At 43.6% G+C, this 26,031-nt stretch overlaps 1 protein-coding gene across 3 annotated transcripts in view; it reads left to right on the top strand.

The window, feature by feature from the left end:
* The first annotated feature begins 202 nt into the window (after positions 1–202).
* Positions 203–26,031, top strand: part of TTC39B (tetratricopeptide repeat domain 39B) — a 139,480-nt gene continuing 113,651 nt past the window's right edge. For 2 of the 3 annotated variants that reach the window (XM_068552868.1, XM_068552866.1), the window contains exon 1: positions 203–459. Coding sequence is in view for 1 of the 3 variants with exons in the window: in XM_068552866.1 (XP_068408967.1) it covers positions 418–459 (42 nt within the window). In the remaining 2 variants the exon portion in view is untranslated. The remainder of the gene's footprint in view (positions 460–26,031) is intronic. The other variant, XM_068552867.1, reaches the window with a different exon arrangement.

The following is a 26,031-nucleotide window of genomic DNA, read 5'->3' as shown; positions in this document are numbered from 1 at the left end:
CAGACCAGCGAAGTTCGCCAGTGACTCCGCCCACGAGGTGACCCCGCCCACGGAATGACCCCGCCTATGTGGATCCTAAGTGGATGCCGTCTGGAGGCGGAAAAGCTTTCGGGAATCTGATTGGCTGCTCTAGTCGGAGCCGCGTAGAGGGCGGGGCGAGGCCTGCAGGGGGCGGAGCTTGTGTAGAGGCCCGCCACCCGGCGCCGGCTCGGGAAATGGATGCTCGTCTGGTGTGCGGGCGCCGGGGGCGGGGAAAGCACACGCTCAGCTGCGCGCTGGCCCCGCCCGGGACCCGGAGGGAGCGCGGGGCCATCCTCTTCCTCCCTTGCTGGCGCTGGGCTGAGCCCGGAGCCGAGAAACTGAGTTGGCTCTGAGCTCCCTGTTTGGTTTCTGGGCGGCGGCAGCCGGAGGAGGAACATGGCGCTCGTAGGCAACGGAACAGAGTTGGAAGCGGACGAGGTACTGGCCGGTGGGGAGTGTGGGCACTGCCTCTGGAGCCCGGGAGGAATGAGCGAGCTCGGCAGGGTTGAGCGAGTCCGGCAGGGACGGCCAAGGTCCCGCCCCCGTGGTTCCCTGTCTGGGACCTGCAGCCTCCCGCCTGGAGGAAGGGACAGGGGTTGCGGCTGGGGACACCAGGCTTTGGGAGGTCTGTCCTCGCTGGAGCGAGGAGGGTCTCTGCGGCTCTCGGAGCGGAGGCGCTGCTCAAGTTGCGGGCGCCGGCACCGTGGGCTCTTGCGGATCGGAGGACACCACGTCCGGCCAGGGGGTGGATGGGTGCGAACGCGCGGGAGCGCAGGACCCGCAGTACAGAGCAGTACTGAGCCTCACCAGGGACGCCTAGGCGTTATGAGGTCTGACTCTGAAGTCCCGACATTGGCCCTTTAGAGTTTGTAGAATCGTCTCTTGACCTGGGAATCTCACCTTCTATGGAAGTTTCCGGTGGCAGAACAGAAAGGCTTGCAATCGATGAGAGGAGGGGGACAGCCGGAGGAAAAAGGAGCCCTCGGGGTGTCTGCACCCGCGGGCAGTGCAGGGCTGCCCAGGGGCTGGAGGGCTAGGGACCTGGGGCAGCAGCCCAGGAATTGGTGCTTTCCCCTCTGTGTACGGGGCCCGGGCCTTTTCCCAGCAGGTTCCCAGTGTGGGTGGTGGACGGAGGGAAGGCGCTTGGAGAACCGACTCCGGCCTCCAGTGGCCTCGACTGTCTTTAAATAATTAGCCACTTCCTCCTGTGGCTGGCGCGCCCGGGTCTGAGCACCCTCGGTCGGGCGAGCAGGACCTGTTGATTTATCGACTGTTCCTTTGAGCGGTTGGCAGCTCCGGAGAGACGCGCTCTCCGGGCGCTTGAAGTTGAGGCCAGCGGCGGCGGCCGCAGCAGCAGCACCCACAGCGGCTGCTGCTGCCATTTTACCTGACTTGAATTTTACAAGTCGCTGCCTGAGGAAGCTTAGTTTCAAATGATGCAATAGTGGAAGATCTGGAGTTGGCGGGTTAAGCTTCCTGCCCATCTCTTTCAGTGTCGGGAAACTCTTTTGACAACGAATACTATGTTTGAAATGTAGCCCTTCAAATGAAACAAACACCGAACTCCAGCTCCTTTACACGACTGGCCGACAGGAGGGCAAGCCGGACTGTCCAGAAGCTTCCTTACAGCCTGTGCCTTCCAAGGAGGGTATCAGGACCACAGATCAATGAACTAGAGCTTGCATAGCTGCATCTGTTGTTGAAACTTTTAAATTACACTTAAAGATAAATGATGAAATAGCATATTTGTTGCCGTTTTCATCTGTGACAACCTTTCTTTATTTACAGCTTTAGGCTGTCTTTTTGGTATGACCTGGAGCCAGCTGTTTTCATTCCTCCTGTCCTAGATCTTTTCTGTAATCAACGTCATAACACTTTCATGGTGCTTTGACTATACATTCACTTTCTCCATTAAAGGTTTTTATCGCTCCCTGCTCTATATTAAATTATGTATCCGTGTTCTTGGCATGCAAGGCTCTCTACAGTGTAGTCTCAATCTGATGTCCCAGCCTTGTCCCCAGCCACTTTTCTATTTATAACCATTTAGTTTAAATTAGAAATTAGTTTAGTTTATTAGAAATAAGGAAACAAGACTGGGAGTAGGGAATTCCCTGGCAGTCCAGTGGTTAGAACTCTGCCCTTCCACTGCAGGGGGCATGGGTTCGATCCCTGGTTGGGGAACTAAGATCCCACATGCTGCATGGCACAGCCAAAAAAAAAAAGGGACTGGGAGTAGCTAGTAAATGTGGAGTGAAATTTTTGAATCTCTGGGCTTCTTGTTGAAAAAGGTTTGCTACACTTAGGGTGATATAATTGTCTAGACCAGGGCATTGTTGGGAGAGAACGCTTGGACAATAGGTGTAAACTGGGACTGTCTTGGGCATGTTGAGACATGGTTACCGTAGCTGTGCCCACAGCCTGCAAGGTGAACCTAATGCCATGCGTTTGCTAGGGAGGAGGGCTCTAGCTCTGTGGGGGAAATTAGGTTTCAGAGCAGCAGAGAGCCTGGCACACAGATACTTGGTAATACATATTTATTGAATGAATAAATTCAATGTGAATTTATTGAATGAATGAAGACTATGCTTAATAACTTCTCAGTTTTTGCCATAGCTTTCATTTGTTTTTTAAAATTCAGTAACTGTTAGGCTGCCGTTACATGTTAGGTACTCTACTGGTCCTAGGAAATTAGCAAAGTACAAACAGAATTTCTTTGTTCATGCCAAATCCACTTTTGTCCCTCATGGTGCACCATTTCCATTGGAATAAATTTTGCAAACATTTATTGAACATTTGCTTCGTGCTTAAACTTAGTAGGTGCCTTAGAAACGGAAGGCAGTTTTGGCTCTCTACGATTCTCAGTCTGGGTAAGGAGATATGGCACGTGAACAAGAACTCTAGAAAAAAGATCAAGGCAGGGTAAGCAAGTAAGAAGTGATGCATTGTCAACCGGGTACCCTTGACTTATTTGTGGAAAGCCCCTCACTTTCAGTGGGCTGAAGCACTCTACCACAAGTGCACAAGACCCTGCTCTTCAACTTCCTGGATGTGTGAAACTAGAAGAGCTGGGAAGCTTTTCAAACACTCAATATAAATTTGATAGTCTTTGAGGCCACTATTTGATATTCTAGGGAAGTAAAAAGGGACAAATTGGTGTAGTTGGAAAAGTAGTAGGTTAGGAATTAGGTGAACTGGGTTCTCAGCTCTGTCACTAATTTGCCCAATAGCCATTCATTCATTAAGTGTGCAAACATCTGACTGTGTTATGTGCCAAGCCTGGTCCTAGCTTAGAGATACAACAGTGACCCAGGCTGACAAGGTCTCTGTCTATAACAATATAGTGACCTTGATTAAGCCAGTCTCTCAACCTCTTAGGGCTCTTTTAAGTTTCCTCATCTGGAGATGGAGGGGCTCCATGAGCCCTGAGTGTTCTTCCAGCTCTAAAAGTCTGCACTTTTAGAGGTGGGGGGCTCCTTTGTTTGGGAGAAAGGCTAATAGTATGGGAATCCCTTTTCTTTCAAAGTACCCAAGGAGATGATGGTAGTAGAGGGGACCTTATGATAGTTGTGGGATGGGGTGTTTTCTTAGGTAAACTGGTGTTTTTTGTTTTTTTTAATTTTTTTCTCTAGGTGCTAGGAGGATAAACGTGGGAACACAGAGGTTAGGGCTTGCAACCTCAGGGGCAGCAAAAATTGGTTCTGGAGGGAGGCAGAAACTTCTCAGATGTTCCAGTGGTTTGTGGCCCTTCAAAGCTTGGTGGGCAAAATTTTACTTCTTAACATTTAAATTTCTCTCATTGTTTTTTCTTGGGTATTACACAAGAAACATTGACATTGAGTTCATGGAAGATATACAGAATGTATGCAGGGTCACTACTGCAAACCTATGGCAAATAGATGGCTATGACTGGAGAACTTTCTGTCCATCAATAGCTTGATCCTGAAGTCATATCTCTGTTGGTGACTTCCTTATCCATTAGGGCTGCCTTTGGCTGCCTTGTGGATGTTAAGGGCTTATGTTTGACCCACACTGCTGTGTGTGTGACTTGGGATTTGAAAATTAAATAAAAGTACTTTATATTTTATTCTTTAATCCTATTAGAATTATTCAACCCACTAATAACTATGCCAAGTATTGAAAAGAGAAACTATTGATGATATCTGAATGAATATGTAGCAGCTGGATAAGTTAAAAATTATTCTCTCATATAAAACAAGAGTTAAGTTCATGAAAAATAACTTTTAAGATTTTTTTTTCAATTGTTTTACCTTTTCTGGAAAAATAGCAGTTTTGAAAGTCTTTGAAAAATTTGGTTACATTGCTATTATTACGTAGAAATTGGCAATTTTTATATGTAATTTGATACATCACATTTTTACATTAAAATTACATTAAAAGTTACTCAGCAAATACAAAGTTTAATGTTAATAGCTTTAAATTTTAAAATGTGACTTAACATTTTATTGCCATTCTGAACCCATTATTATATGAGAAGAATAAACTTTATACTTGCTCTTTTATGTATAAAGTACAGATATATCTCTGTGCTATTAACATTTCATGGGGGATGTGGTTAGGAAAAAAATGTCTAAAAAGGCTCCTGGGGCAGGGGGACAATATTGAAAAAAAGTTGAGAAACACTGGATTAGGGAAAGAAATGGTTTATGTGACAGATGCTTTCATGGCCTGAATTTTTGGCCCAGGATTTTTTCGATCTAATTCTGATTTAGAAAATTTCCCCACTGGCATTTTAGATGAAGTTTAGATAAAACTGATTGCTACAGTTTTCTTCAGATGAGATTCATTCTTTCATTCCATCAGTGTTCACTGAGCGCCTCCCCAGGTGCCGGCAGTCTTCAGGTGCTGGAAGTCCATACTGAGATAAGATGGCTTGATTGCTCTTGAGGAACACACGCTCTAGCAAAAGACACAGTTACACAAGTAACGAGCGCTGTCTTTGGGTCAGGGTAGATTTTAGGTAGGAGGGCCATATAATTTATCATCCACAGCAGGGCCCTGGGGAAGTCAGTGTGCTGCTTTCAGTAATTACTCCAGGACAACAGGTGCAAACAGGAATGGTTGGTTGCCCTCGTTTAGCGGCTGGCAAAGACTTTAAAGAAGAGGTGGTATTTGAACTGGGTCTTTAAAAAATTTTTTTTAATTGAAATATAGTTGATTTACAATGTTGTGTTAGTTTCAGGTGTATAGCAAAGTGATTCAGATGTATGTGTATATATATATATATATATATATATATATATATATATTTCTTTTTTAGATTCTTTTCCATTTTAGCTTATTGCAAGATATTGAGTATAGTTCCCTGTGCTATACAGGAGGCCCTTGTTGGTCATCTATTTTATATATAGTAGTATGTATATAAAAGAAACAATCCTATTTACCATCGCATCAAAAAGAATAAAATACATAGGAATAAACCTACCTGAGAAGGCAAAAGACCTGTACTCTGAAAACTATGAGATGCTGATGAAAGAAATCCAAGATTACACAAACAGATGGAAATGCATACTGTGTTCTTGGATTGGAAGAATCAATATTATTAAAATGACCATACTACCCAAGGCCATCTACAGATTCAATGCAATCCCTATCAAATTACCAATGGCATGTTTCACAGAACTAGAACAAAAACTTTTAAAATTCGTATGGAAACACAAAAGAGCCCGAATAGGCAAAGCAATTTTGAGGAAGAAGAATGGAGCTGGAAGAATCCGGCTCCCTGAACTGGATCTTGAAGGGTGTGCTAGGTGGAGCAAGTGCGATAAGGCAGAGGCGTGGGTGGAAGTTGAGATGGGGGGGATGAGAGCACACCCTGGGGTCAGCAGGGTGCTCAGCATATGGGGAGGAGTGCCTTTGAGGGCTGCGATCTCCTAAAAAATGGGGACCCAGAGGGCTTTTTAACTAGGCAAGAGTGATACAATTATTTATTTTAGGAAGCTAAGTCTGGTGAAGTTGGTGCAGCCAGACTGGAGGTGGTGGCAGGAAGGGCAAGAGGCTGCTGCGACAGTTCAGAATGGGAGGTGATGAGGACTGGAGTGGAGCAGAGGTCATGGGGTTGGAGAGAGGAGGGACTTCTCAGGGAGAACTTGGAGGAGGAATTGGCCTGGTGGCCTGTTCCCCAGTTGGAGGGGCAGTGGAATGGGGGGAAGGGAGGAGCCAGTAAGAGATGATTCTTGGCTGGCTGGTGGTGCTGTTACCTAAGAAGACAACTGGGTAGGATTCAGCCTTCCGGTGGGTGTGGAGGGTGGGGAAGGACCTCATGCAGAATCAACTCACCTGCTTGGCTCACTGTGACTTTCCTTACTGAGGGAGCACGGCCGTTTGCTTATGAGTGGATGAATCTGGACAAGGTTAGGAAAGGATGTTTGTAAATTGGTCCTACAGGTGAGCGAGAGGAAAAAAATAGCATCAGCTTACCGTCGTCAGCCTGGATGCCAGCTCAGGTTAACAAACAGGCAATTTTCCTGAAATGTTCAATTTTAAATCATTTGAAAGCCCATCTATTCTGGGAATGCTACTTTCTCAGTGAAACTTGCCCTCATTGTCTGCTCACGTCTCCTTTGCCCCACACCTCCTATCTCCCCCTCAAGTCCAGTGGTGCAGGCATGCTTCTTAGACAGGAATCAGTTCTTCCTTGGGTTAGCTGTTTGCTTTCCTTCCTATCTTAGCACCCTGCTCACGGGTGCTGTTACTAATTATGCACCGTGTGAACTGGATACCGTGAATTCTGTGAGGCTAGTGGTTTCCGTCTGTCTGTTGACAGTCCCCCGGCCCCCAGCCTCAGGTGCCCCGGTGGCCAGCTCAGGCAGGTCTCCTGAAGTTACTGTGTGCTCACTTCCCAGGAGAGGAGTGCCCGGGGACTCGCCTGGGCGTTGAGAGGCTTCCTGGGGAGAGCTTCCCTTTGTCAAACCTCCCCTCGGCCACTGTGTCAGAACTATCCTCTTCCATCCCTGTGCTTAGTGGGAGTCGGTCACATACCCAGAGCCACTCTGGCCAGTCGGCCATACTGGCTAGGTCAGCACACCTCTCTAAAGGGACTCTTGACGTGTTGACTTTCTGGCAGTTCATAATGCCATTATGCATCTTGAGCTCTTTATTGAAAGACTGGGTGTGTAGTAAGGGCTTTTTTTTTGCTGAGATCTGTGGACCTGTATTTTAAAATATTTTAGTGAAATGATGCACTATGTATATTTGTTGGGTCTGATTGTAACTAGTGAAGGAGAAAATTATTCAGTCTAAGTTAATGTATTGGGTTTCATGCCAGGTGCTCCTGCCCTAAAGTGATGGTCTAGTGGGAGGTGGGGGCAGGTGTGTAAACAAATAGGTGCAATTCTCTGTGCTGAGAACTACAGAGGAGGGATGCCAAGGTGCTTTGGCAGCACGGAGGAGGGCATCTCACCTGGAGTGGGGGGAGGGAATGGGTAATCAGGGATGGTTTCCTCAAGGAGGCCATTTCTTAGACATTCTGGATCTTGCGGGATGAGTAGGGGTTAGCCATGTAGAAGAGAGCTGGGGACAAAGGGAACTCTTGAAGTGCGTCCCGGGGAGAGGAAACAGCAGGCACAGGGTTCGGAGGTGAAGAGGTGCTTGTGGCGCTCTGGGTGGCAGGAAATGAGGCTCAGGGGCAGGAAGGGCTCTTCTAAGTTTTTCATGCGGAATCGTGGATACAATGATGTGCATGGTGTGCATTTAAGGGCTTCAGCTGAGCAGAGGTGTGGTGAGATCTGTGCTGTAGGTGGGTCCCTCTGGCAGTGCATGGAGGCCGATTGACTGGAGGAAGACAGGACCGAAGCTGGGGACGGAGGTTGTTTTCTGGTGTTTTTGTTTTGTCGAATGACTGTTACAGCCCCCTGAAGGCCCACTCTGTGCAGCGCTAGCTAGGTACTGGGATAACACAATGGGAAAGACGTGGTTTTGATCCCTCTGGAGCAGGTGATCAGGAATATGGACACACAAAACCACTCTCACCTGGAATGGAGGGGCGAGTTCGGAGAGCTTGTAAGCAGGCCTGGGGCTTCTAGGAGGAGGAGGAAGAGAAGGGTTTCCTGGGGTCGTCACTCACCCTGAAGGTGCTGGTGAGGCGTGCCTCCCTGGCCCTCCTCCCCCAAGTCAGATCAGCTAACTTGGTTTCCAGACCAAGTCTTTACTGCCCAGCTGTGTGACTTAACCCCTTTGGGCCTTGGTTTCCTCTTACATAACCTGAAGGCATTGATCTTGATGATCTGTTTCTGAAGTTCTCGGCTTTGACGTTTGTGACCTAGAAGGTGACATGTGATCTGGACTTTGAGGGGTGGAGTTTTAGCAGGCAGCCGTGGAGAGCAGATCACGCCTTCACTCCTTCAGGCAGAGGGAGCAGCGGGGGAACACGCCCGGGCATGGGTGAAGCTTGGTGGAGGCTGAGTGCAGGCTGTGCGAGGGCTCTGTGGTTGAGGCTGGAAGGCGGTGCTGTGTGTGTTCCAGCAGATTTTGGTAGGTCTTGAACGCTCAGCTAAGCAGTTTGGGTTCTTTGTTTTCATTTGTTTTTTTCAATTTTCTTCCTTGACATATGTATCCTCCCACATTTGGGAAATGTGTTTCTTTTTCTTTTTTTTTTTTTTTTTTTTGATGAAGGAAGCAATGATGATCCCATTTCTTGGTTTCACTTTCTCCTTTCCCAGCCCCATTTCCAAAGTACTTAAGTTTTAAACTGATGACTGTAACCTGCAATGCACTAGTTAAGGAGGCAGACAAGTCAGGCACGACTGAGTACTTCCATAGGCTGTGTTTTGTCACACAGACTCTTACCCTCAGCTAAGTTCTCAGACGCAGAACCCCTGGAGCCACGACTCCGGTGCGGTCAGCAGGATCAGTCAGGGGTTCCCTGAGGGTGTCCTCTGTCCTCCTTTTCTCTCGCCCTGCTTCTTTAGGCTGCTTTGCCCCGGAGTTCTGGGCTTCCTGGTCTATTTTCCATGCATGAAACACAGTCCTTCCACTCAGAGCTAAAGGCAGCAAACCTCAGAGTCTCACATCGTTTTTTCAGACCAAATGGGGTAGGATCTTTTTTGAGAGGAGGCGGGCAACGCGGATGACAGAGTGGGAGAGTCTGGAAGAGAGGGGAATGAGGCCTGGCTCCAGGACCCTCTGCCGGAAGCACTCAGATGTCATCATCTGTGCAAAATCATCGCCCGAGTGCTTGTTGTTCGAGAATGGCTACCCCTGGCTTGGATTCCGATCTAGGCTTCTCGTCTCATTTGCTGTGTGACCTGGGGCTCGTTATTTAACTTGTCTGATGCTTTTCATTTATAAAACAGGAATAATGATAACTACCCCATAAGGTTGGCAAACAGGATGAAGTAAGAGTCTGTTTTACAAAGCACCGGGCACATAGAAGTACCCTTAACGTGCTAGTTCTCTCTTCCCTTCTGCTTTACCTTAAGGTATTGCTGCCACGGTTTATTATTTATGGGTTTGATGGAGAATCTGTATTAGTGTGTCCGAATATAGTTTCACCTTATTTTTGCAGCCTATAGGGGAGAAACTAATGCAGAAGTACACAGCCTAGACACAGGCAGTGACCGGCCGAAGGCCACCTAGCTTGCTTAGGCATGGATGAGGGTTAGAAGCCAAGTGCTCTAACTCTACATTCATGGCCCTTTCCACTAGGTCAGGGAGTGGCAGACTGTGCTGCAAGGACAATGTAGCCTCCCTCCTACCTGTTCTTGTAAATAACGTTTTATTGCAACGCAGACATGCCCCTTTGTTTAGGTGTTGCCTGTGGCTGTTTACACACAATGTCAGAGGTAGTAGTTAGGACACACCGTATGGCCCACGTGGCCTAAATATTTATAGGGTCTTTGTGGAAAAAGTTTGCTGACCCCTGTACTAGGTGATTTCTAGGGCTATACGTGAGTTTGTTTATAAAGCGTCATAAGCTTTATGAATTAAATTTGCTTGTTTCCTTAATACTCCTATTACAGGCATCAAAAACTCGGAAAACATAGAAATCTATTTGACACACCCCATGAAGTGCTATGGCAGAAGTTCTGGAGTCAGACGGGTTTGAATCCCTGCTCCTCCATGTACAGCCTTGGATAAGTTAATCTCTCTAACCTTCAGTTTCTTCATCAGTCAAATGGGGATAATGCTGTAGAACCTGCTTCAGAGAGTTATTTATTTATTTATTTACTTTTGGCTGTGTTGGGTCTTCGTTGCTGCACGCGGGCTTTCTCTAGTCTTGGAGAGCTGCGGCTACTCTTCGTTGCGGTGCGTGGGCTTCTCATTGCGGCGGCTTCTCTTGTTGCGGAGTATGGGCTCTAGGCGTGTGGGCTTCAGTAGTTGTGGCACGTGGGCTCAGTAGTTGTGGCTCACGGGCTCTAGAGCGCAGGCTCAGTAGTTGTGGCGCACGGGCTTAGTTGCTCCGCGGCACGCGGGATCTTCCTGGACCAGGGCTCGAACCCGTGTCCCCTGCATTGGCAGGCGGATTCTTAACCACTGCACCACCAGGAAAGTCCTCAGAGGGTTATTGAGAGGATTAACACCGTATAAAGTGCTTAGCATATGGGGTGCAAATGTTGGCCCTTAGTACTATTATTATTAAGGCTGCATGATGTGGATACTTGACATTGATTTCCCAATCCGATAAGGAACTGACCTTGTATAAAGGTCGGCTCATGTAGAGTCCTGCAAGACTCCGCTTCCACTTGGATTCCTTTAGGATGATGCAGATACCTCTAAGGCTAATCTCAGGACTCCAGCTAGGTCAATTCTGCAAGTTTATAATCCTCACACGTCTCCCTCCCTGAGTGGAGAGGGGAAACCACTTACCGCAAAAGAGAGTATAAACATGGGCTCAAAGGGCCATCTGTTTCAGCAGAACAGTGTTTATAATAGTCAGCAAGGGACTTGGCCATGTCCGTAATATTTTGAAACTGACATTTGCCCCCTGACACCTAAATGGTATGTGTGGTAACCTCTAGTTTCTCCAAATGTGTGGCTGTGCAGGATGGTCCCCTCTTTAACATTGGTGAATGTCATAACATTCTTATGACATTTTCATAAGATCGTAAAGCACCTAGATGCTAATAGGAGACTGTAGGAGGTATGTTTGTGTTCGGCTACTTAGTCTAAGAGGTTAGAAGGTAAAGGAGGTGACAGTGTGTGTGCACTCCTGGGCCCTGGAGGGAGCTCTAGGGTTCTTTCTCTGCCCCAAAATCATGTGCCATGCCAGACTGCTGTGTTTAAAGTTCAAGTCCATCCTCACCTTGCTGCTTAAAATCTGTACACAGTGTTTTGTTGCTTTTGAGGTATTATGCAAACACTTTAGCATGGTGTATGAGGCCTTACTTAGGACCTATCTCAGTGGTTCTCACACTTTAGGGTGCATAGGTAACCTGGTTAGGGGAGTGGGTGGCTTGTTAAGATGCATGTGCCTAGGTCCTACCACAAGCCATTCTTCTTCAATAGGTCTGGGGTGGTTCCCAGGAGTTTGCCCTCCTAACAGGACCTTTAATATCAGCTGTGGTGAAGTGCTTGTAGCTCCCCTTCCAGGCGCCATCTCCCAAAGGGGCAGCCTTTCTCACTTCTCAGCTTTTTCATACACTGTTTCCTCGCTTGGCTGATTCCTCTTCATCGTTGAAGACCTCCCTCAGGTACCATTTCTCCTCCAGCCTTTCCAGATATTCCCTCCAGGTACTCAATGACCATTTAGCATTCCTGGCTGCTTTCAAGGAGAAATATTCCTCTTTCACCATACAGGCTATGACACCTAGCAGGGATAGGATGTAGGTGCCTTGGTGTTCCAGAAGGAAAGGGTGGGACTTTCCCCCCCAGAAAGCAGCAAAGGAACTCCCTTCAGTGCTTTCTAACAACGTGATATTTTTAGCCTTTCAACCAGAAAGGAGAATTTACCTCCATAATCTATTAGCTTCAGCTCAGTATTCTTAAAAAAAAAAAAGCTTTATTGAGGTGTAATTTACATGCCATTCATTCACTCCTTTTAAGTGTACAATTCAATGATCTTTAGTAAATTTACATTGTGCAGCTATCGCCACAATCCAATTTAAGAACATTTCCATGACCCCATAAAGATTCCTTGTGCCTGTCTGCTCTCACCTCACTATACTTTCCACCTTTAAATTGATTGAAAAATTAAAAATCATCAGGATAAAATAGAATTTCCCAAGCAGAAGTAAAAATGAGCAGCCATTATATATGATGGGGACAAAGCAGACATGTTAGGCATCAAAAAGCAAGACTGCAGAGCATAGTGCATTTGGGTCAGCGCTGACTTGGCTCTTAACACTGTGACATCATCAGAAGACAAGCTCGAGGGCTGGGTGAATTACCCTTGTCCAGATGAATAATTTGTCCCATTTGCAATAAAGCAGAAGATGTGTAGTATATACAGATGATGGTTTTTCCTGATTTTCTAGTTCATTCCCCAAGGCAGATGCTACTTATCCAACATGTTTATCTTGCTGCCAGAAGCACAAACAAGCAATTGCATTTCTAAGCCATTAACAGTTGAGTGAAAGGGACTGTCACCCTAGCACAAGTCTCGAATAGGACAAAGAGTCAGAAAATTTCTGCCTCTTTTCAGGCACCCCATCTGAATTTCAGATTTGTCGTATCTGTTCCTAGGAAGGCATGTGGGAGACAGGAAAGAACATGGATGGGCTTACAGGTTAGTGGCTATGGATTGGGTTCTGTCACTTGCAGAGGCACTGTGACCTTGGGCAAGTTACTTAATCTCTCTGTGAGCTTCCGTCTCCTCATCAGTCAGTGGGGGATTCTAATGGCCACCTCAGAGAGTTGCTACTAGCAGCCTTGGCAACTCATCCAGAGCCATTCATTTGAATAGCAATGATGTATAGATTTTGCTTTTTATCAGTACATAAGAATGGCTAGAATTTTACAGAGCAGGAAAGAATCCTAGTAAGATTGTGTCAAATATTGCAACAGCCATATTGAACATTTTGATATTCAATATGCATTTGCTGATATTCATTTTAAGATCTAGTTTTGAGAGAGAAGGTTTTGTTTTTGTTTTCATTTTAAAATACAAACAATGGTAAATGCCCTTGCGGACACCGGCCCAAGCTAGGTAACCAAGGGCAAGACACTTGGAGACATGGCTTCCTCACTCCTACGGTGGGATGAAGTGAAATAACGCACGTAATCTAGCTGGGCTAAATAGGGAGCATTCAGAAAATGAGGATGAGTATAATTTATTCATACACTTAATGCTTTTAGAAGCCTGAGGTGTTCACATTTCTAACAGTTTTCTATTTAGTAATACTAGCATACGTGCGTAGGTGGTATTTCTCCCAACTTTTCAAAATAGAAAACATTGAGATTCGTGGACCTTTTCTTCAGACATCAAGCAAATTTACTCTGATTTCATAAATAGTAGAGATGACTTTATAAGGTGTTAGGTTCCACAAGTCCAACTGTATTGCTAATTATATTTGAAATTTAAAAAGTAAAGCTACTAGCTTAGAAAGAATCTTTTTTTTTTTTTTTTTTAATCTTCTAAAGGCTTACCTGCTTTTACCTCCCTTTATAGTTTATGGTGGAGGAGGTTACATTTTAACTTAGCTAAGAGTTCCCCCTTTTTGATGTACACAGTCAGAACTTTAAGTCTGCATGCCTCAGGGAGCAGGTTTCACGTGACAATAGATTAGGTTCAACGGGGGTGACATGCTAAAGTGAGCTCCTGTCTCTTTGTTAAAGACCGAAAAGCATTCCAATTCAACTGTGGCAATTTGGTGACAATCACCCCTTCCATAATTATTTTAGGAGGAAGCACAAGACTTTGGGGGAACAATTTAAAGCAGCATTACTCAACCAAAAAAGCCCTCCCCGTGCCTCGTCCTTGATCTTTCCTGTCTGTTCCCCTCAATTTACGCTTCTTTTGCCTCCCACGTCTCTGTCATCAGCTAGTCCTGTCGGATCTACCTCCAAAACATGGCTCCTTACTGCATACTGGCCCCTTCTCTCCATCACCGCTATGTCCCCAGGCCACACCACTGTCTTCTCCCCACTGCATCTCTGGAAGAGCATCCTCACTGGTCTCCCTGCTTCCTCTCTGGCTCTGCAATCCACTCTCACTCTGCAGCCCAAGTGCTCTTTTACAAATAGTAATGACATTACGCCCGTGCTTCAAACTGTTTATTTAGGATGAAATCCACACTTCTTTTCTTTTGCTTTCCTCCTCCAGCTCATCTCCTGCCCCTCTCCCCTTCGTTCCTCTGCTGTAGCCACCCCGGCTTCCCTTAGGTTTCTCGAACATGCCCAGTTCTTTTCCACCATAGTGCTCCTGCCTGAGTGTTTCCCCAGCCTGCCGGGCTGCACCACTTCTTCACATGACCAGCTCCTTCTCAACTTTCCATCCTCACTTTAAAGATCAGGTTCCAAGTGCAGTTTTCCTTGGGTTTCATCTTCAAAGCAGCCTTTCTCTGTCCTCTGTTACGCATCCTGTCTATTTCCTCATAGATATAATCACCATCTGTATTATCTAGTTTGCTTATTTTTTTCTCTGTCATCTCTCTCCATCAGGTTTCAGCACAGGAAGCAGAAACTGGTGTAGGTAGTTTACATAAGAAAGAGTTTAAGAAAGGAATCCCCAGATGTTTACAAAGTGCACGGAGGGGCTATAGGTGTGGTTCTAGGTTGGGACTCTGTGAAAGACCCTCAGTGCTGTCCAGAACTGACTCACTAGGGCAGGTGCTGGTATTCTGTGGCTGATGGTTCTAGAGCTAAGAGTTCCCAGCGCTTTGCAGTAGCTGTGGTTCAGGGATCAGGAAGCCAGAATGGAGACACCTCTGCTGCCACTGTCTTATATGTGCTGGAAGGTGGAGAAAGGCTGCTGAGCCCTGCTGTTGAGACCACATCAGTTCCCTCACTCTTGCTTGACAGCAGAAAAAGTCAGAAAGGGGCAGGAAAATGACCTCAGCCTTTTGGATCTTGTACGGGTATATCTTAATGGGTGTAACCTAATTCTCACCCAGAATCAGCTTACTTCCTCTACAGCCACAAATCTGTCAGGCTCTCAGGAGCTCCTGTCTCTGTAAATTGTACTGCAGTTCCTCAAATTTCTCTTGTGATTGATCAAAACTCCATTGATTGTTCTGACTTGTTCTGTTGTCTCCAGATGTTTCTCAGCTTCTTAATTTTGGCAGTTCTTTATTTTCAGGTTGGCTGCACATTCTTGCCAGTTCTCACTATAGATAGCTCTTTCTCTTAATTAAAAAGGAACAATGAAAGAGACTGAGTTTTAGAGGTCTGCACCATTATTCTGATACAAACGCCAACGATCCTTTAGGTTCTCCCAGTATTTCGATCAGCTAAGAATTGGTAAGGAAACTCAGCTTCAGATGGCAGCAAATCAAGCAGACCCTTAATGTTCTCTTTTTTAACAAAGTCCATTTTGTAATGTATATCGGCGTGTCAAGTGGGTAGGTCAGTGGCTACATACCTCAGTTTTCATTAGGGGACTCGGAAAAATAATTGAGTCTTATTGCAAAAGTTTAGATGTGCCTAACCTTATAAGATTCCTTGGCAAAACAGAATTCTCCTAATAAGCAAGTTCTAGGTATTAGAATTTGCTCCGAGGGGGTAAAGAGTGAGAAATGTAAAAGTTTCCTAGACCAAATTTGGGATAATCTGAGCACCAAAATAAGTAAAGACAGAAATGTATTATAGACCACTGAAAATAGGTCTCCTTGAGTCCATATGGATGATGACCAACTAGATAGACACATGGAGGAGACGGGAGGGATTTACTTTCAGCAGAATGCCAAAGACCAACTGGTAGAAGTGGAGGGAGTGCTAGAGGTGGGAAAGCAGTGTTCAGCTCTCCTAGTAAAGATGGAGTCAGGTAGCCATTATCACAGGTGATATAGACAAGTTTGGGGGAGGAGCGTGATATTGATCTGCTCTTACCCTATCTCACCACAGATTCCTTATGACTTGCAAGACAAAAATGGTAACTATGCAGTGGAGAAGTCAGACACTACTTTGACCAGGTGACCAAAATTAATATCACCAGTGGGGGCAGACAGCATCTGTGCCTCCAGATAGCAGTGACCTGACAAGGACACAGGGTCCCTTCTGTACTAGTCTAACCTGAATCTGATCACAGGGAAACATCAGAGAAACTTTAAATAAGGAAGGTTCTATTAAAAAAAAAAAGAAGAAGAGCGCTGTACTCTCCAAAAATGTCAATGTCATAAAAGACAAAGGCTGTGAAAATGTCCCAGATTAAAGGAGGCAAAGGAGATGGAACAGCTAAATGCAATAGTTCACCTGAGACTAGCTCCTGTATTGCAGGGAAAAATGCTACAAAGGAACATTGTTGGGTCAATTGACAAAATTGGAAAATGGACAGGAGTTTAAAGTAGTTAAATTTACTGATGTGGGTAACTGTACTGTGGTTATGTAAGAGAGTATCTGTATTTTTAAAAAATACAAACTGGAGTATTTAGAGGTACAGGGCCACAATATATGTAATTTACTCTCAAATGGTTTAGAAAAAAATTTGTATCTAGATAGAGAAGAAGGGAAATGGAGTTGAAGAGGGAGAGGGAAGAGCAGATTATAAGGCAAATGGGGCAAAATGTTAACACTAGATGAATCTGAATAAATGGCATAGAAGCTTTCTTTGTACCATTCTGTAAATTTGAAGTTATTTCTAAATAAAAAGTTTTAGGGACTTCCCTGGTGGTCCAGCGGTTAAGACTCTGTGCTCCCAATGCAGGGGGCCCAGGTTCGATCCCTGGTCAGGGACCTAGATCCCACATGCCACAACTAAAGATCCTGCACGCTGCAACGAAGGTCCTGCGTACCGCAACTAAGACGTGGTGCAGCCAAATAAATAAATATTTAAAAAAAAAAAATTTTTTTTTTCTAGGGGAGTTCCTTGGTGGTTTAGTGGTTAGGATTTGACACCCATGGCCCAAGTTCAATCCCTGGTCGGGGAACTGAGATCCTGCAAGCCACATGGTGTGACCAAAACCAAAAAACAAAAAAACGGTTTTCTAGAAACAGAAAGTGCTTTTCACTTATACTGGGCACAAAAGGATCTGGGTTATGAAGCAGTTTAGTTGAAATGTCATCTTACCTTGCTGTGCTTGAATTTTTCTCTAGGTATGTTGGATCTACTTATTGCAAACTAAATACTTTAACTTTTTTTATATTGTTCAAATTGTCCATTCTTTTTTACATTACTCAAGCAATACATCAAAGCATTCCTGTTTTAAAAGATTTAAGTCATTCAGAAGCCACAACATGATCTTTCACTTTACCATTCCTTCCCTGTCCATGCTTAGCAGAAATCAGCATTGAGTTTTGACTAATGTAAATGGGATCTTATACCATACACCTTTCCCAGGAACAGGCTTTCCATTTAATATATCTGTGAGGTATTTCTACTGTTTGCTTTACTTTTTATCTAATGACGGAAGAGAGTTAGATAATATAATTGTACCATAATTTATTTAACTACTTCCCTGTTGAAGAGCATTTAGGTTGTTTCAATACAGTGTGTACCATAATAGATGGACCCTTGTGCAAGTGTATATTTTAATAGTATAGAATCCTAGAAGTAATATTGCTGTGCATGCATTAAAATTTTTTATAATGTATGCATTAAAATTTTTAAATAAATGCAGCTAGACTGACTTCTAAATAGACCGTAGCAACAGTATACGTTCTATTTTCCAACATCTCTGCCAACTGTGGATATTATCAATTTAAAAAATGTTTGCCAATCTTATGGACAAAATAATACTACTTTTTAGGTGCACATTTCCAAGTTTATTGGCTATTGGTTTTCTTTTCCAGTGCACAGTTTCTTCATACCCTTTATCTATGATTCTTTTGGTTGTTTGTCTCTTTCTTATTGATCTGTAAGAGTTCTTTATATATTATGGATAATAATTTTTTTGCTTGTTTATGGTGCCTTAAATATTTTCTCCTAGCCATTTGCTTGTCTTGGAAATTTAAAATTTTTATGTAGCCAAACCTTTTACTCTTTTCTTTATGGCTTCTTGGTTTTGTGTCTTATTTAGAAAGATTGTCCCTGTTTTCAAGATTTTGAAAAATGTTCTGCGTACATTCATCTTTTGTTTTTGTATTTATCTCTTTAATGCACCTAGAAATTTGCATATGGGTTTAATTTCACTTTGGTCCCAATAGATAACCAGTTTCTTCAGCATCATTTATTAAATACTTCATATTCTTTCTCCAATTTAAATTTTAATGGAATCATAAAATAAACTCCTACGTGTACAGGAGTCCATGTCTGCATTCTTTTTTTTTTTTTTTAATTTTATTTATTTATTTATTTGGCTGCACTGGGTCTTCATTGCTGCCTGTGGGATTTCTCTTGTTGTAGTGAGCAGGGGCTACTCTTCATTGCGGTGCGTGGGCTTCTCATTGTGGAGGCTTCTCTTGTTATGGAGCGCGGGCTTCAGTAGTTGCAGCACGTGGGCTCAGTAGTTGTGGCATGTGGGCCTTAGAGCACACGGGCTTCAGTAGTTGTGGCAGGTGGGCTCAGTAGTTGCAGCGTGTGGGCTCTAGGACGCATGGGCTTCAGTAGTTGTGGCTTGCAGGCTCTAGAGCGCAGGCTCAGTAGTTGTGGTGCACGGGCTTAGTTGCTCTGTGGCATGTGGGATCTTCCCGGACCAGGCATTGAATCCATGTCCCCTGCATTGGCAGGCGGATTCTTAACCACTGCGCCGCCAGGGAAGCCCCCTTCTGCTATTTTGGAATAAGTTTCTATATTTAATTGCTTCTTGTTAGAAGCAGACTGTCAGCATTTCACATATGATGGGATTGATTTAGTCAATTTGTCTTATAGTATAAAGTTTATTTCTCTACATAATACAAATGTGTAGGTGTGCATTTAGCTTCTTGCTGAAATTTTCTTGATGTTGAGGGGGGAGTGCTGGTGGGAGAGGAGGAGAATTTAGTCTTGACAGAAATGAATATATTGAAGTTTTAGCCTTTTCTCTCTTAGATTCCCCCAAAAGAACAGATTAGCATTCTCAGCATCTCTGCTTTGCTAGCACCTATAGTTCTCATGAGAGTATGTACCCTGGGAGGGAAAGTACTGTCTGAGTGGTCCAGTATTTGGACATAAAACTTTCTCCTGCAGTAATAACAATTAAAGTAATCACTTAATGAGAGCTGACATTATCAGATACTTACTATGGACCAGACACCTACATACAGCTCACTTAATTCTTTCAATCCCACAAGTTTGGTATTATTGTTATTCCCATTTTACAGTGTTGAATATGAATCTTAGAGAAGCCAAGTAACTTGCCCAAAGCCACACATAGTTAAAAAGTGATGGAGCTGTTGGTGGGACTCTAAACCCATGTTACTAGCATTATTTATTTCCACCTTGAATTTGAAGCTTGAAGGCAGTGAGTTTTTTGGGTAAATAATTCCTATTATTTTCTAGATTTTTCACATCTGTTTCTTACTCTATCCTCAAAATATCTAATGGGGTAGGGAAGGAAATTCGATGGTTTATCCATTTATGCAAAGGTGGGCAAACTTTTTCTGTAAAAGACCAGATAGTAAATATTTTGAGCTTTGTAGACCATATCGTCTCACTTGCAGCTACTCAGCTCTGCGGGTGTAACAGGAAATATATAAATAGACAATATGTAAATGATTGAGAGTGGCAATGTTCCAATAAAACTTTATTTACAAAAACAGTCAGCAGCTTGGATTTGGCTCATGAGTTGTAGTTGGCTGATCTCTGTGGTGGTGGACTGATCGGATCTCTTTGGGGACACCTGGACATGTCAGCCGGGAGTGGGGCAGAATCAGAATTCCTAGTGTGAAGTGTTGTGCCCTGCCCACTCCCCAACCTTCTCCAGGCTGCATCACTTAGTACCACTCACTAGTGCCTTTAGGAGAGTCAAGTCCCAACAATAATAGTGATAGTGAGTGTTTTGTCCTGGGTGCTTTGTACTGTGTGCTTTTCACATGTGTCATTTAATCAGTGAATAACCCAGTGAGATGGGAAACTGAGGTACAAGAAAGGAGAAGGCTTGCCTAAGGTCATAGAGCTAGTAGATGGTGAAATGGATTTGAACCCAGGGAGGTTGATTCTGAGCATGTGAGCTCAAGTCTTACCCTCTCCCACATTATGGGCTTTCTCAGTTTGAGGTTGCCTTTGAAACCTTATTCTTCAGGAACTGCCTCTTCCCAGCACTCATATTAAGAGATAAGATTCTCTTTTTAAGACATTTACTTTGGAACCGAGCTACAAGTAAGGGAGTGCTAACTCTGCCATTTTTCTGTTATAGTTGGAAAGTTTGAGGGTCAAATAAGATGATGCAAGAGGTTTCTTTTTGCTTGTCCTTAGGCTGCACTGAAGACTACCAGCTGTAGAACCACTTTAATGATAACAAGAGAAATTATTTGTTAGTGTTGTGTCAACACGGAGCCGGGTGCATTAAATACGTTATCTCAGTTAAACCTCAAAACAGTGCTGTAAATTAAGTGGCATTATTCCCATTTCACAGATGAAAAAACTGAGGCTCATCTATGAGATGTTGGATAGTTTAATTAAATCTCCATGAGTCTTAGTTTCCTTATTTGGCTATAATAATAGCCCTATCTCATAGGGTCATTATGAAGATTAAATGAGTTAAGGTACTTTAAGAATTTAGAGCAGTGTTTGGCACTGAATGGTATTACCTTTTATTATTGTTTTTATTATTATTATCAGAATACAGTAGTAGTAGTAGTAATAGTAGAGGTGAAATTTTTTTTTTTTTAATGATTTTTGTGAATTGGAAATAAGCATCTAAGTGTCTAACATAGTGCCTGGGTGTTAATAAATGGAATTTATGGTTATTTATTCATAGGAAGAAGCATAAGCTCTGTTCATTTTAATTTAAAAATACCTCTACTCATGATGGTTTCAAAATTAAGCAGTTTAAAATGTTAAAACTCAGTCTCTTGGTTCTGTTTGTTGCTGTTGGTTTTGTGTAAAATTATTCTCCTGCAAAAATAGTATGCCCTAGATATTCCTCTGTTTACTATAGATTAGGTGGGGCTGGTACTAGAGGACAGGAGTGCATGACATATTAAGTGATTGCCAAGGTTCATTTTACAATCATAAAAATAGTAACTGAGGACTATGTACAGGGGAGTAAAATAATTTGCTCATTTATGTTAAACAAATTCAACAATACACCGTTGTAAAAAGGCTTATTTTTTGCATATATACTCTTTATTACACACCATACGTTGCTGTACACATTTTGTGTTTGTACATGCCCATTCCTCTCTGAGGTTATACACAAAACCATGTGATCTCTATAATAACGGCAATTGAAAGTATTTGTTCAATGTCAGTTTTGACTATACGTGATTTCCTTTTAAGTACTGGCCTTAGAACTTAACCCCTACTTTAAGCTGCAACTCAACTCCATATTTATAATGAGGTGCAGAAAGGAAAATATTTCCTCCTTCATAAAGTTAACTGTTTCATTTTTTAAAAACATGCTTCTCTATATGTTAGCAGAAACTAAAGTCTTGCTGTCCAGTTCATCTGTTATTTGTGAGGGTGACATCTGGTGGTTCTTTTTAATTCTCACGTTTTCTCTGTGCTTGGCTAGAAGTTGTTAGAAATTCCAAAGAATCATTGTGTGAACTGCTTTGCCTGGTACTTAACATACTAGCTGGCTATTGAGGATTGAGTTAGTACAACTGATAGGGCTTTGAAAGCCCAGCACTCCATTTAGATGCAGTCCCTCTGGATGTCAGCCTTCCCTGAGGGACTTTATTTTAGCATGTGTGATGGACAAACAGCCACCTTATTGGGGAGGATTTGTGTTTAATTCAGAGAATTTAGGGTTTTGAGTAAGGGATGGCATCTATACCAACCTCTTTGCTTTACTCATGAGGCGGCTAGAGCCCCAAGAGGTTGAATATATTAACCAAGGTCACACTGTGTTGGCCAAGGTCACTGTTCCCCAGTGAGCTGAGGTCCTGGGCTCTGTGCCCATAAGTTATGTTTATTGTGCTGAGTAACCCACTGAGTTGGAAGAGTCCGGGCATTAAAGGATAGGAGACAAAGGCATTTTAAGATGGGAGAAGTAAAGGCAGTTAACATTTTTGAGTACTTGTTTACAATAAATATTCCCACATTCAGCCTTTTTTCTCTCTTCCAAAAGAGGGTGCAGAATCTTTAGTGGGAAGGAGTTATTGAGGAAGTACAGTGAGGGATCCCAGCTCTGCCTCTGTGAGTCTACTGATTCATCCCGTATCTGAGAAGTTAGTATCCTCAGGAATTGTATTTTGTATTTATTGAGCCTGTTTTGAGTTGGATCTTTATATGCCATTAACTCACTAGCATCCTTCCAACAATTTGGGGAGGCGGTTGGAATCCCCATTGTTAAGAGTCTGCAAAGTGCAAAAGTACTGAGTTGGGTTACAAAGTGGATTCAAAAGGAGTGTCATGGCCCTTGATTTCAGCCAGGGCGTTAAGATAGGCTCTTGAAAGTCAGTGGAGGAGGATTCAGAAGGCTAGACCTTCCCAGGGTTGGGGTAGAGCTGAGATTCAGACCCAGACAGGTTTAACTTCCTGGCCTAAATTTATGTTTTCCACTGTCCTATGTTGGAAATGCACTTAAGTGAATTTTTGAGTAAAACCTAACTCACCAACACATAATAGTGGCTTAGTAAAAATATGCTCAGTTTACTTCTGTGTTCAATGTAATCCTTCCTAATGAAGTGACTACTACTACTGTATATCTCCTATTTTCACTATAAGGCCTGCGATTTTTGGTAAATATGAAGCTTTGAAAAAAAAGACAGGACTTATGGGGTAATATTGGAGTACTTCCCTGGCATGAGAGAAACTAGAGAACTATGTTAGTACCATACTTGGAGAATGTGTGAAATCATTTTCAATCTCAAGTGATGAATGTTTAAAATAAAAATTTCTCAGGCACACATTTTTTTCTTCTGGCAGCTGATTTTTACTATTTGTATTATCTGAAATTTAAAAACTATTTTTGAATAATGTTGGAGAACTTCCAGTTTTTTTGTAAGCGTATCCAAAAAATTAGATTTTGCCTTCTAAAGGCAAAATTAGATTTTGCCTTTGATTAGATTCTGCCTTCCGGGCAGATTTGGAAGATGAACTCTGTGTCATGTGCTTTTTTTTTTTTGTCTGCTACTTTTGAGAATTCTGTTCATAACTTTGGAAAGGTCACATTTTGTTCACTGCAAGGACCAGGTGGGGACGAGGGGTGTCAGTGGTCTCTAGTGTATGGGCCCTCGTCGCTTTCCTTCTCTTCGATTAAGAGCTCTGTGGGTCAGTTAAGTTTTGATGTGAATCCTTCAAGGGATGGTATAAGTGGTGTCTGCACCCTTTAGACGCAGTAATGGGGATACTGAAGCCGAGGTTTACATTTGGCTCCAGAGAGCCTCAGGGCACTGCTGTTCCCTCCTACAATATGAACTTGAAAAAAATGCAGCCTGTAAAATGCAACTAGGGAGTTTAAAGGCCATGGATGGCAGATGTGAGCAGATGAAGAATTCTCCCTGGCACATGAGCTCAGGGTGCATACATTAAAAAGTTCTTTGCCCCAATTTTGTTCTAAGGGTCACTTCATGGATATATAATAAAGGTGTATTTTAAATTAATTAATCCTGATTTAGAAAAATCAGCACTTTATTGAAGTTATAGTAGGGAATAATGTCACTTAAGTTTATGCATTTCCCACATGATTCCTTTAACTAGCAATGTGCTTTTTCCTTTTACGTGTGAAAAGATTTACATCCAATATTTGAGGAATACTCCTGGCGTGTCACTAAGATAATGGTAAAGTGTAACAACTGGTGTCAGTCTTGTTTTCCATTTTGGACATCTTGATTGACCAGGGGAGAATACCATGCAGAGAAGTGTTTGCAGTTCTTAGGGCCACAATACCCATGGCTCTTAATCCCTGCCCTAGTCCTGCAGGAGGCTGGGGCACCCTCTTCATGTCTCATCTCCCTGGGAATAGTCCAAATGTGCCCCAGAGCCAGGCGTGGAATCTGTGACTTGTCAGAGTTCTCAGCAGCTCTGGGGTTCTTTGAGTCCATGGTACCAAACACACAGCTTCCTTAGTCATAGAATGGAATGTTGGGTAAAAGCTCCAGCGGGGAGGGTCTGATGCTATGGGGCGGGGAGTGGTACTCATTGAGGAGGAAGGTGTCGACAGAGCCCCATCAGACCTTGTCATCCCTCCCTAAAGAACAACAGTTAAATGAGAACATGGTGGCTTCAGCTCTCAGACCCATTGAAGTCATCCATATGAGAGAGGGAAAAATGGAGGAAGAGGCAGAGGAGGAAGATGAGGAGGAGGAGAATAAGGAGGTAAGGGGAGAAAGGAAGAGACCGTAGAGAAATGATTCGACTTTTTGGATTTGCAGTATCTCGTTTTAATTTTTATCACGTTCCTTCCTACTCCCCCTTCCTTCTTGGAGTAATATTTGCCACATAAATATTTCTTTTCACACCACAAAGTGAATTAAAATTCAGATGGGGAGGCCTGAAAAGTTTGTAAATCTATTTGGTCTCTTTGGAAATTAATACAGAGTATTTAAATTATTGCTGTTAATAGCATATTTGTTGTCTTTATCCTTTGCCTCTCCCCCATAGGGATAAAAATAATGTAAACATCTTCATCGTTAGTATCTCCATTATTTAAGATTCTTAAAGAAATAAACATTTATTAAGAACCTGCTGTCACTTAAAGGCACTTGCATGCATTTTTGCTGCTCAGAATGTTACAAAGTTAACAAATTAAGATGAAAATTGTTTAGAAAAGCCTTAGCAGTTGATGCAGCACCCCTATTCCCTTTCCTCACTTCTGTGTCTGTTGCTGTGTGTCCAGGATCCTCCATCCCTCTGGGGGCAGGGGGTAGGTTTCAGGCTCCCCACCCAGCAGGGAGCAAGCCCTGGAGTGCTAGCTGGCATCTGGAAGGTTCCCCCCCACCCCCCACCAGGAATCTCTCACCTAACAGGGTTAGCCCATTTGCTGAATTGCAAAATGAAACTGTCAAGGTAAGGACCTCCCATCTCAAGACAAGGGTTCTCAGTCAGCCAGTCAGCCAACAATCATCTGCTAAGAGTCTCTGAAGTGCAGAGTACTGTGTTAGGTTATAAAGTGGATTCAGAAGGAGTCAGATGGCCCTTGACTGCAGCCGGGAGTCAAGATAGGCTCTTGAGAAAGTCAGGTACCATTTGAGGCAATGTATGCTTAGGAGCCAGGTGTGGCGCAAGTAAATATTTATTACACTTATGCCCAAGGGTGGTGGCTCGTCAAGGTTGGCCTCGGCATGGGAGTTGGGGAGGCCAATGCAGCAGCCTTCAAGGACAGAACTAAACACTGAGGCTTTCCTATGAACACATCTTCTTTGTCAGCAGCATGAGCTTTCCTGTGTTACTTTCCTTAAACCGAAAGGACTCTGGATGCTTCTCTGACTATATGTGTTTCAACTGGAGTCCATGTGGTATGCCTACCCAGTACCAGGAGGTTTAAGGGAAACCAGCTGTGGTAATCACTGGGGAAGTGAAAACCAGCAGTGGTGAAGCTTTGGGAAGTTGATGGTGAGTTTGGAGAAGCAAAGAGACCAGAGGTAGAAAAATCTTGTTATGCTCTGTGAGGAATGTATGTGGGGATATTTAATGCTGGGTGGGAGACTGTTGACTAGCAGTCCCCTGTAGATCAGGTACCAAACCTAGTGGTCCTGATAGGAATCCACAGAAGAAATGTTCTCCCCAAAGCAGCAGCAGGAAAGGGATAGAATTTGAGCTGGGTGTTGGGACTTAGACAGGTATATGGTGTGGGAGGTATGAACAGTCCCTTTGACTTCTGGCAATTCATCCCTCGGGTGGAACCCATAGCAGTTTTCCCAAGGAGCTGGGAAACTGTATTTGCAGTTACCCAGGGAGAGAGTGTGTTGTCACACTCTATTAATGTCAAAGTA

Source organism: Eschrichtius robustus, chromosome 10 (assembly GCF_028021215.1).
Source record: "Eschrichtius robustus isolate mEscRob2 chromosome 10, mEscRob2.pri, whole genome shotgun sequence".
In the NCBI taxonomy this organism is placed as follows: Eukaryota; Metazoa; Chordata; class Mammalia; order Artiodactyla; family Eschrichtiidae; genus Eschrichtius; species Eschrichtius robustus.
The sequence above is the reverse complement of the archived record's forward strand: the minus strand, read 5'-3'. Positions and strand labels throughout refer to the sequence as shown.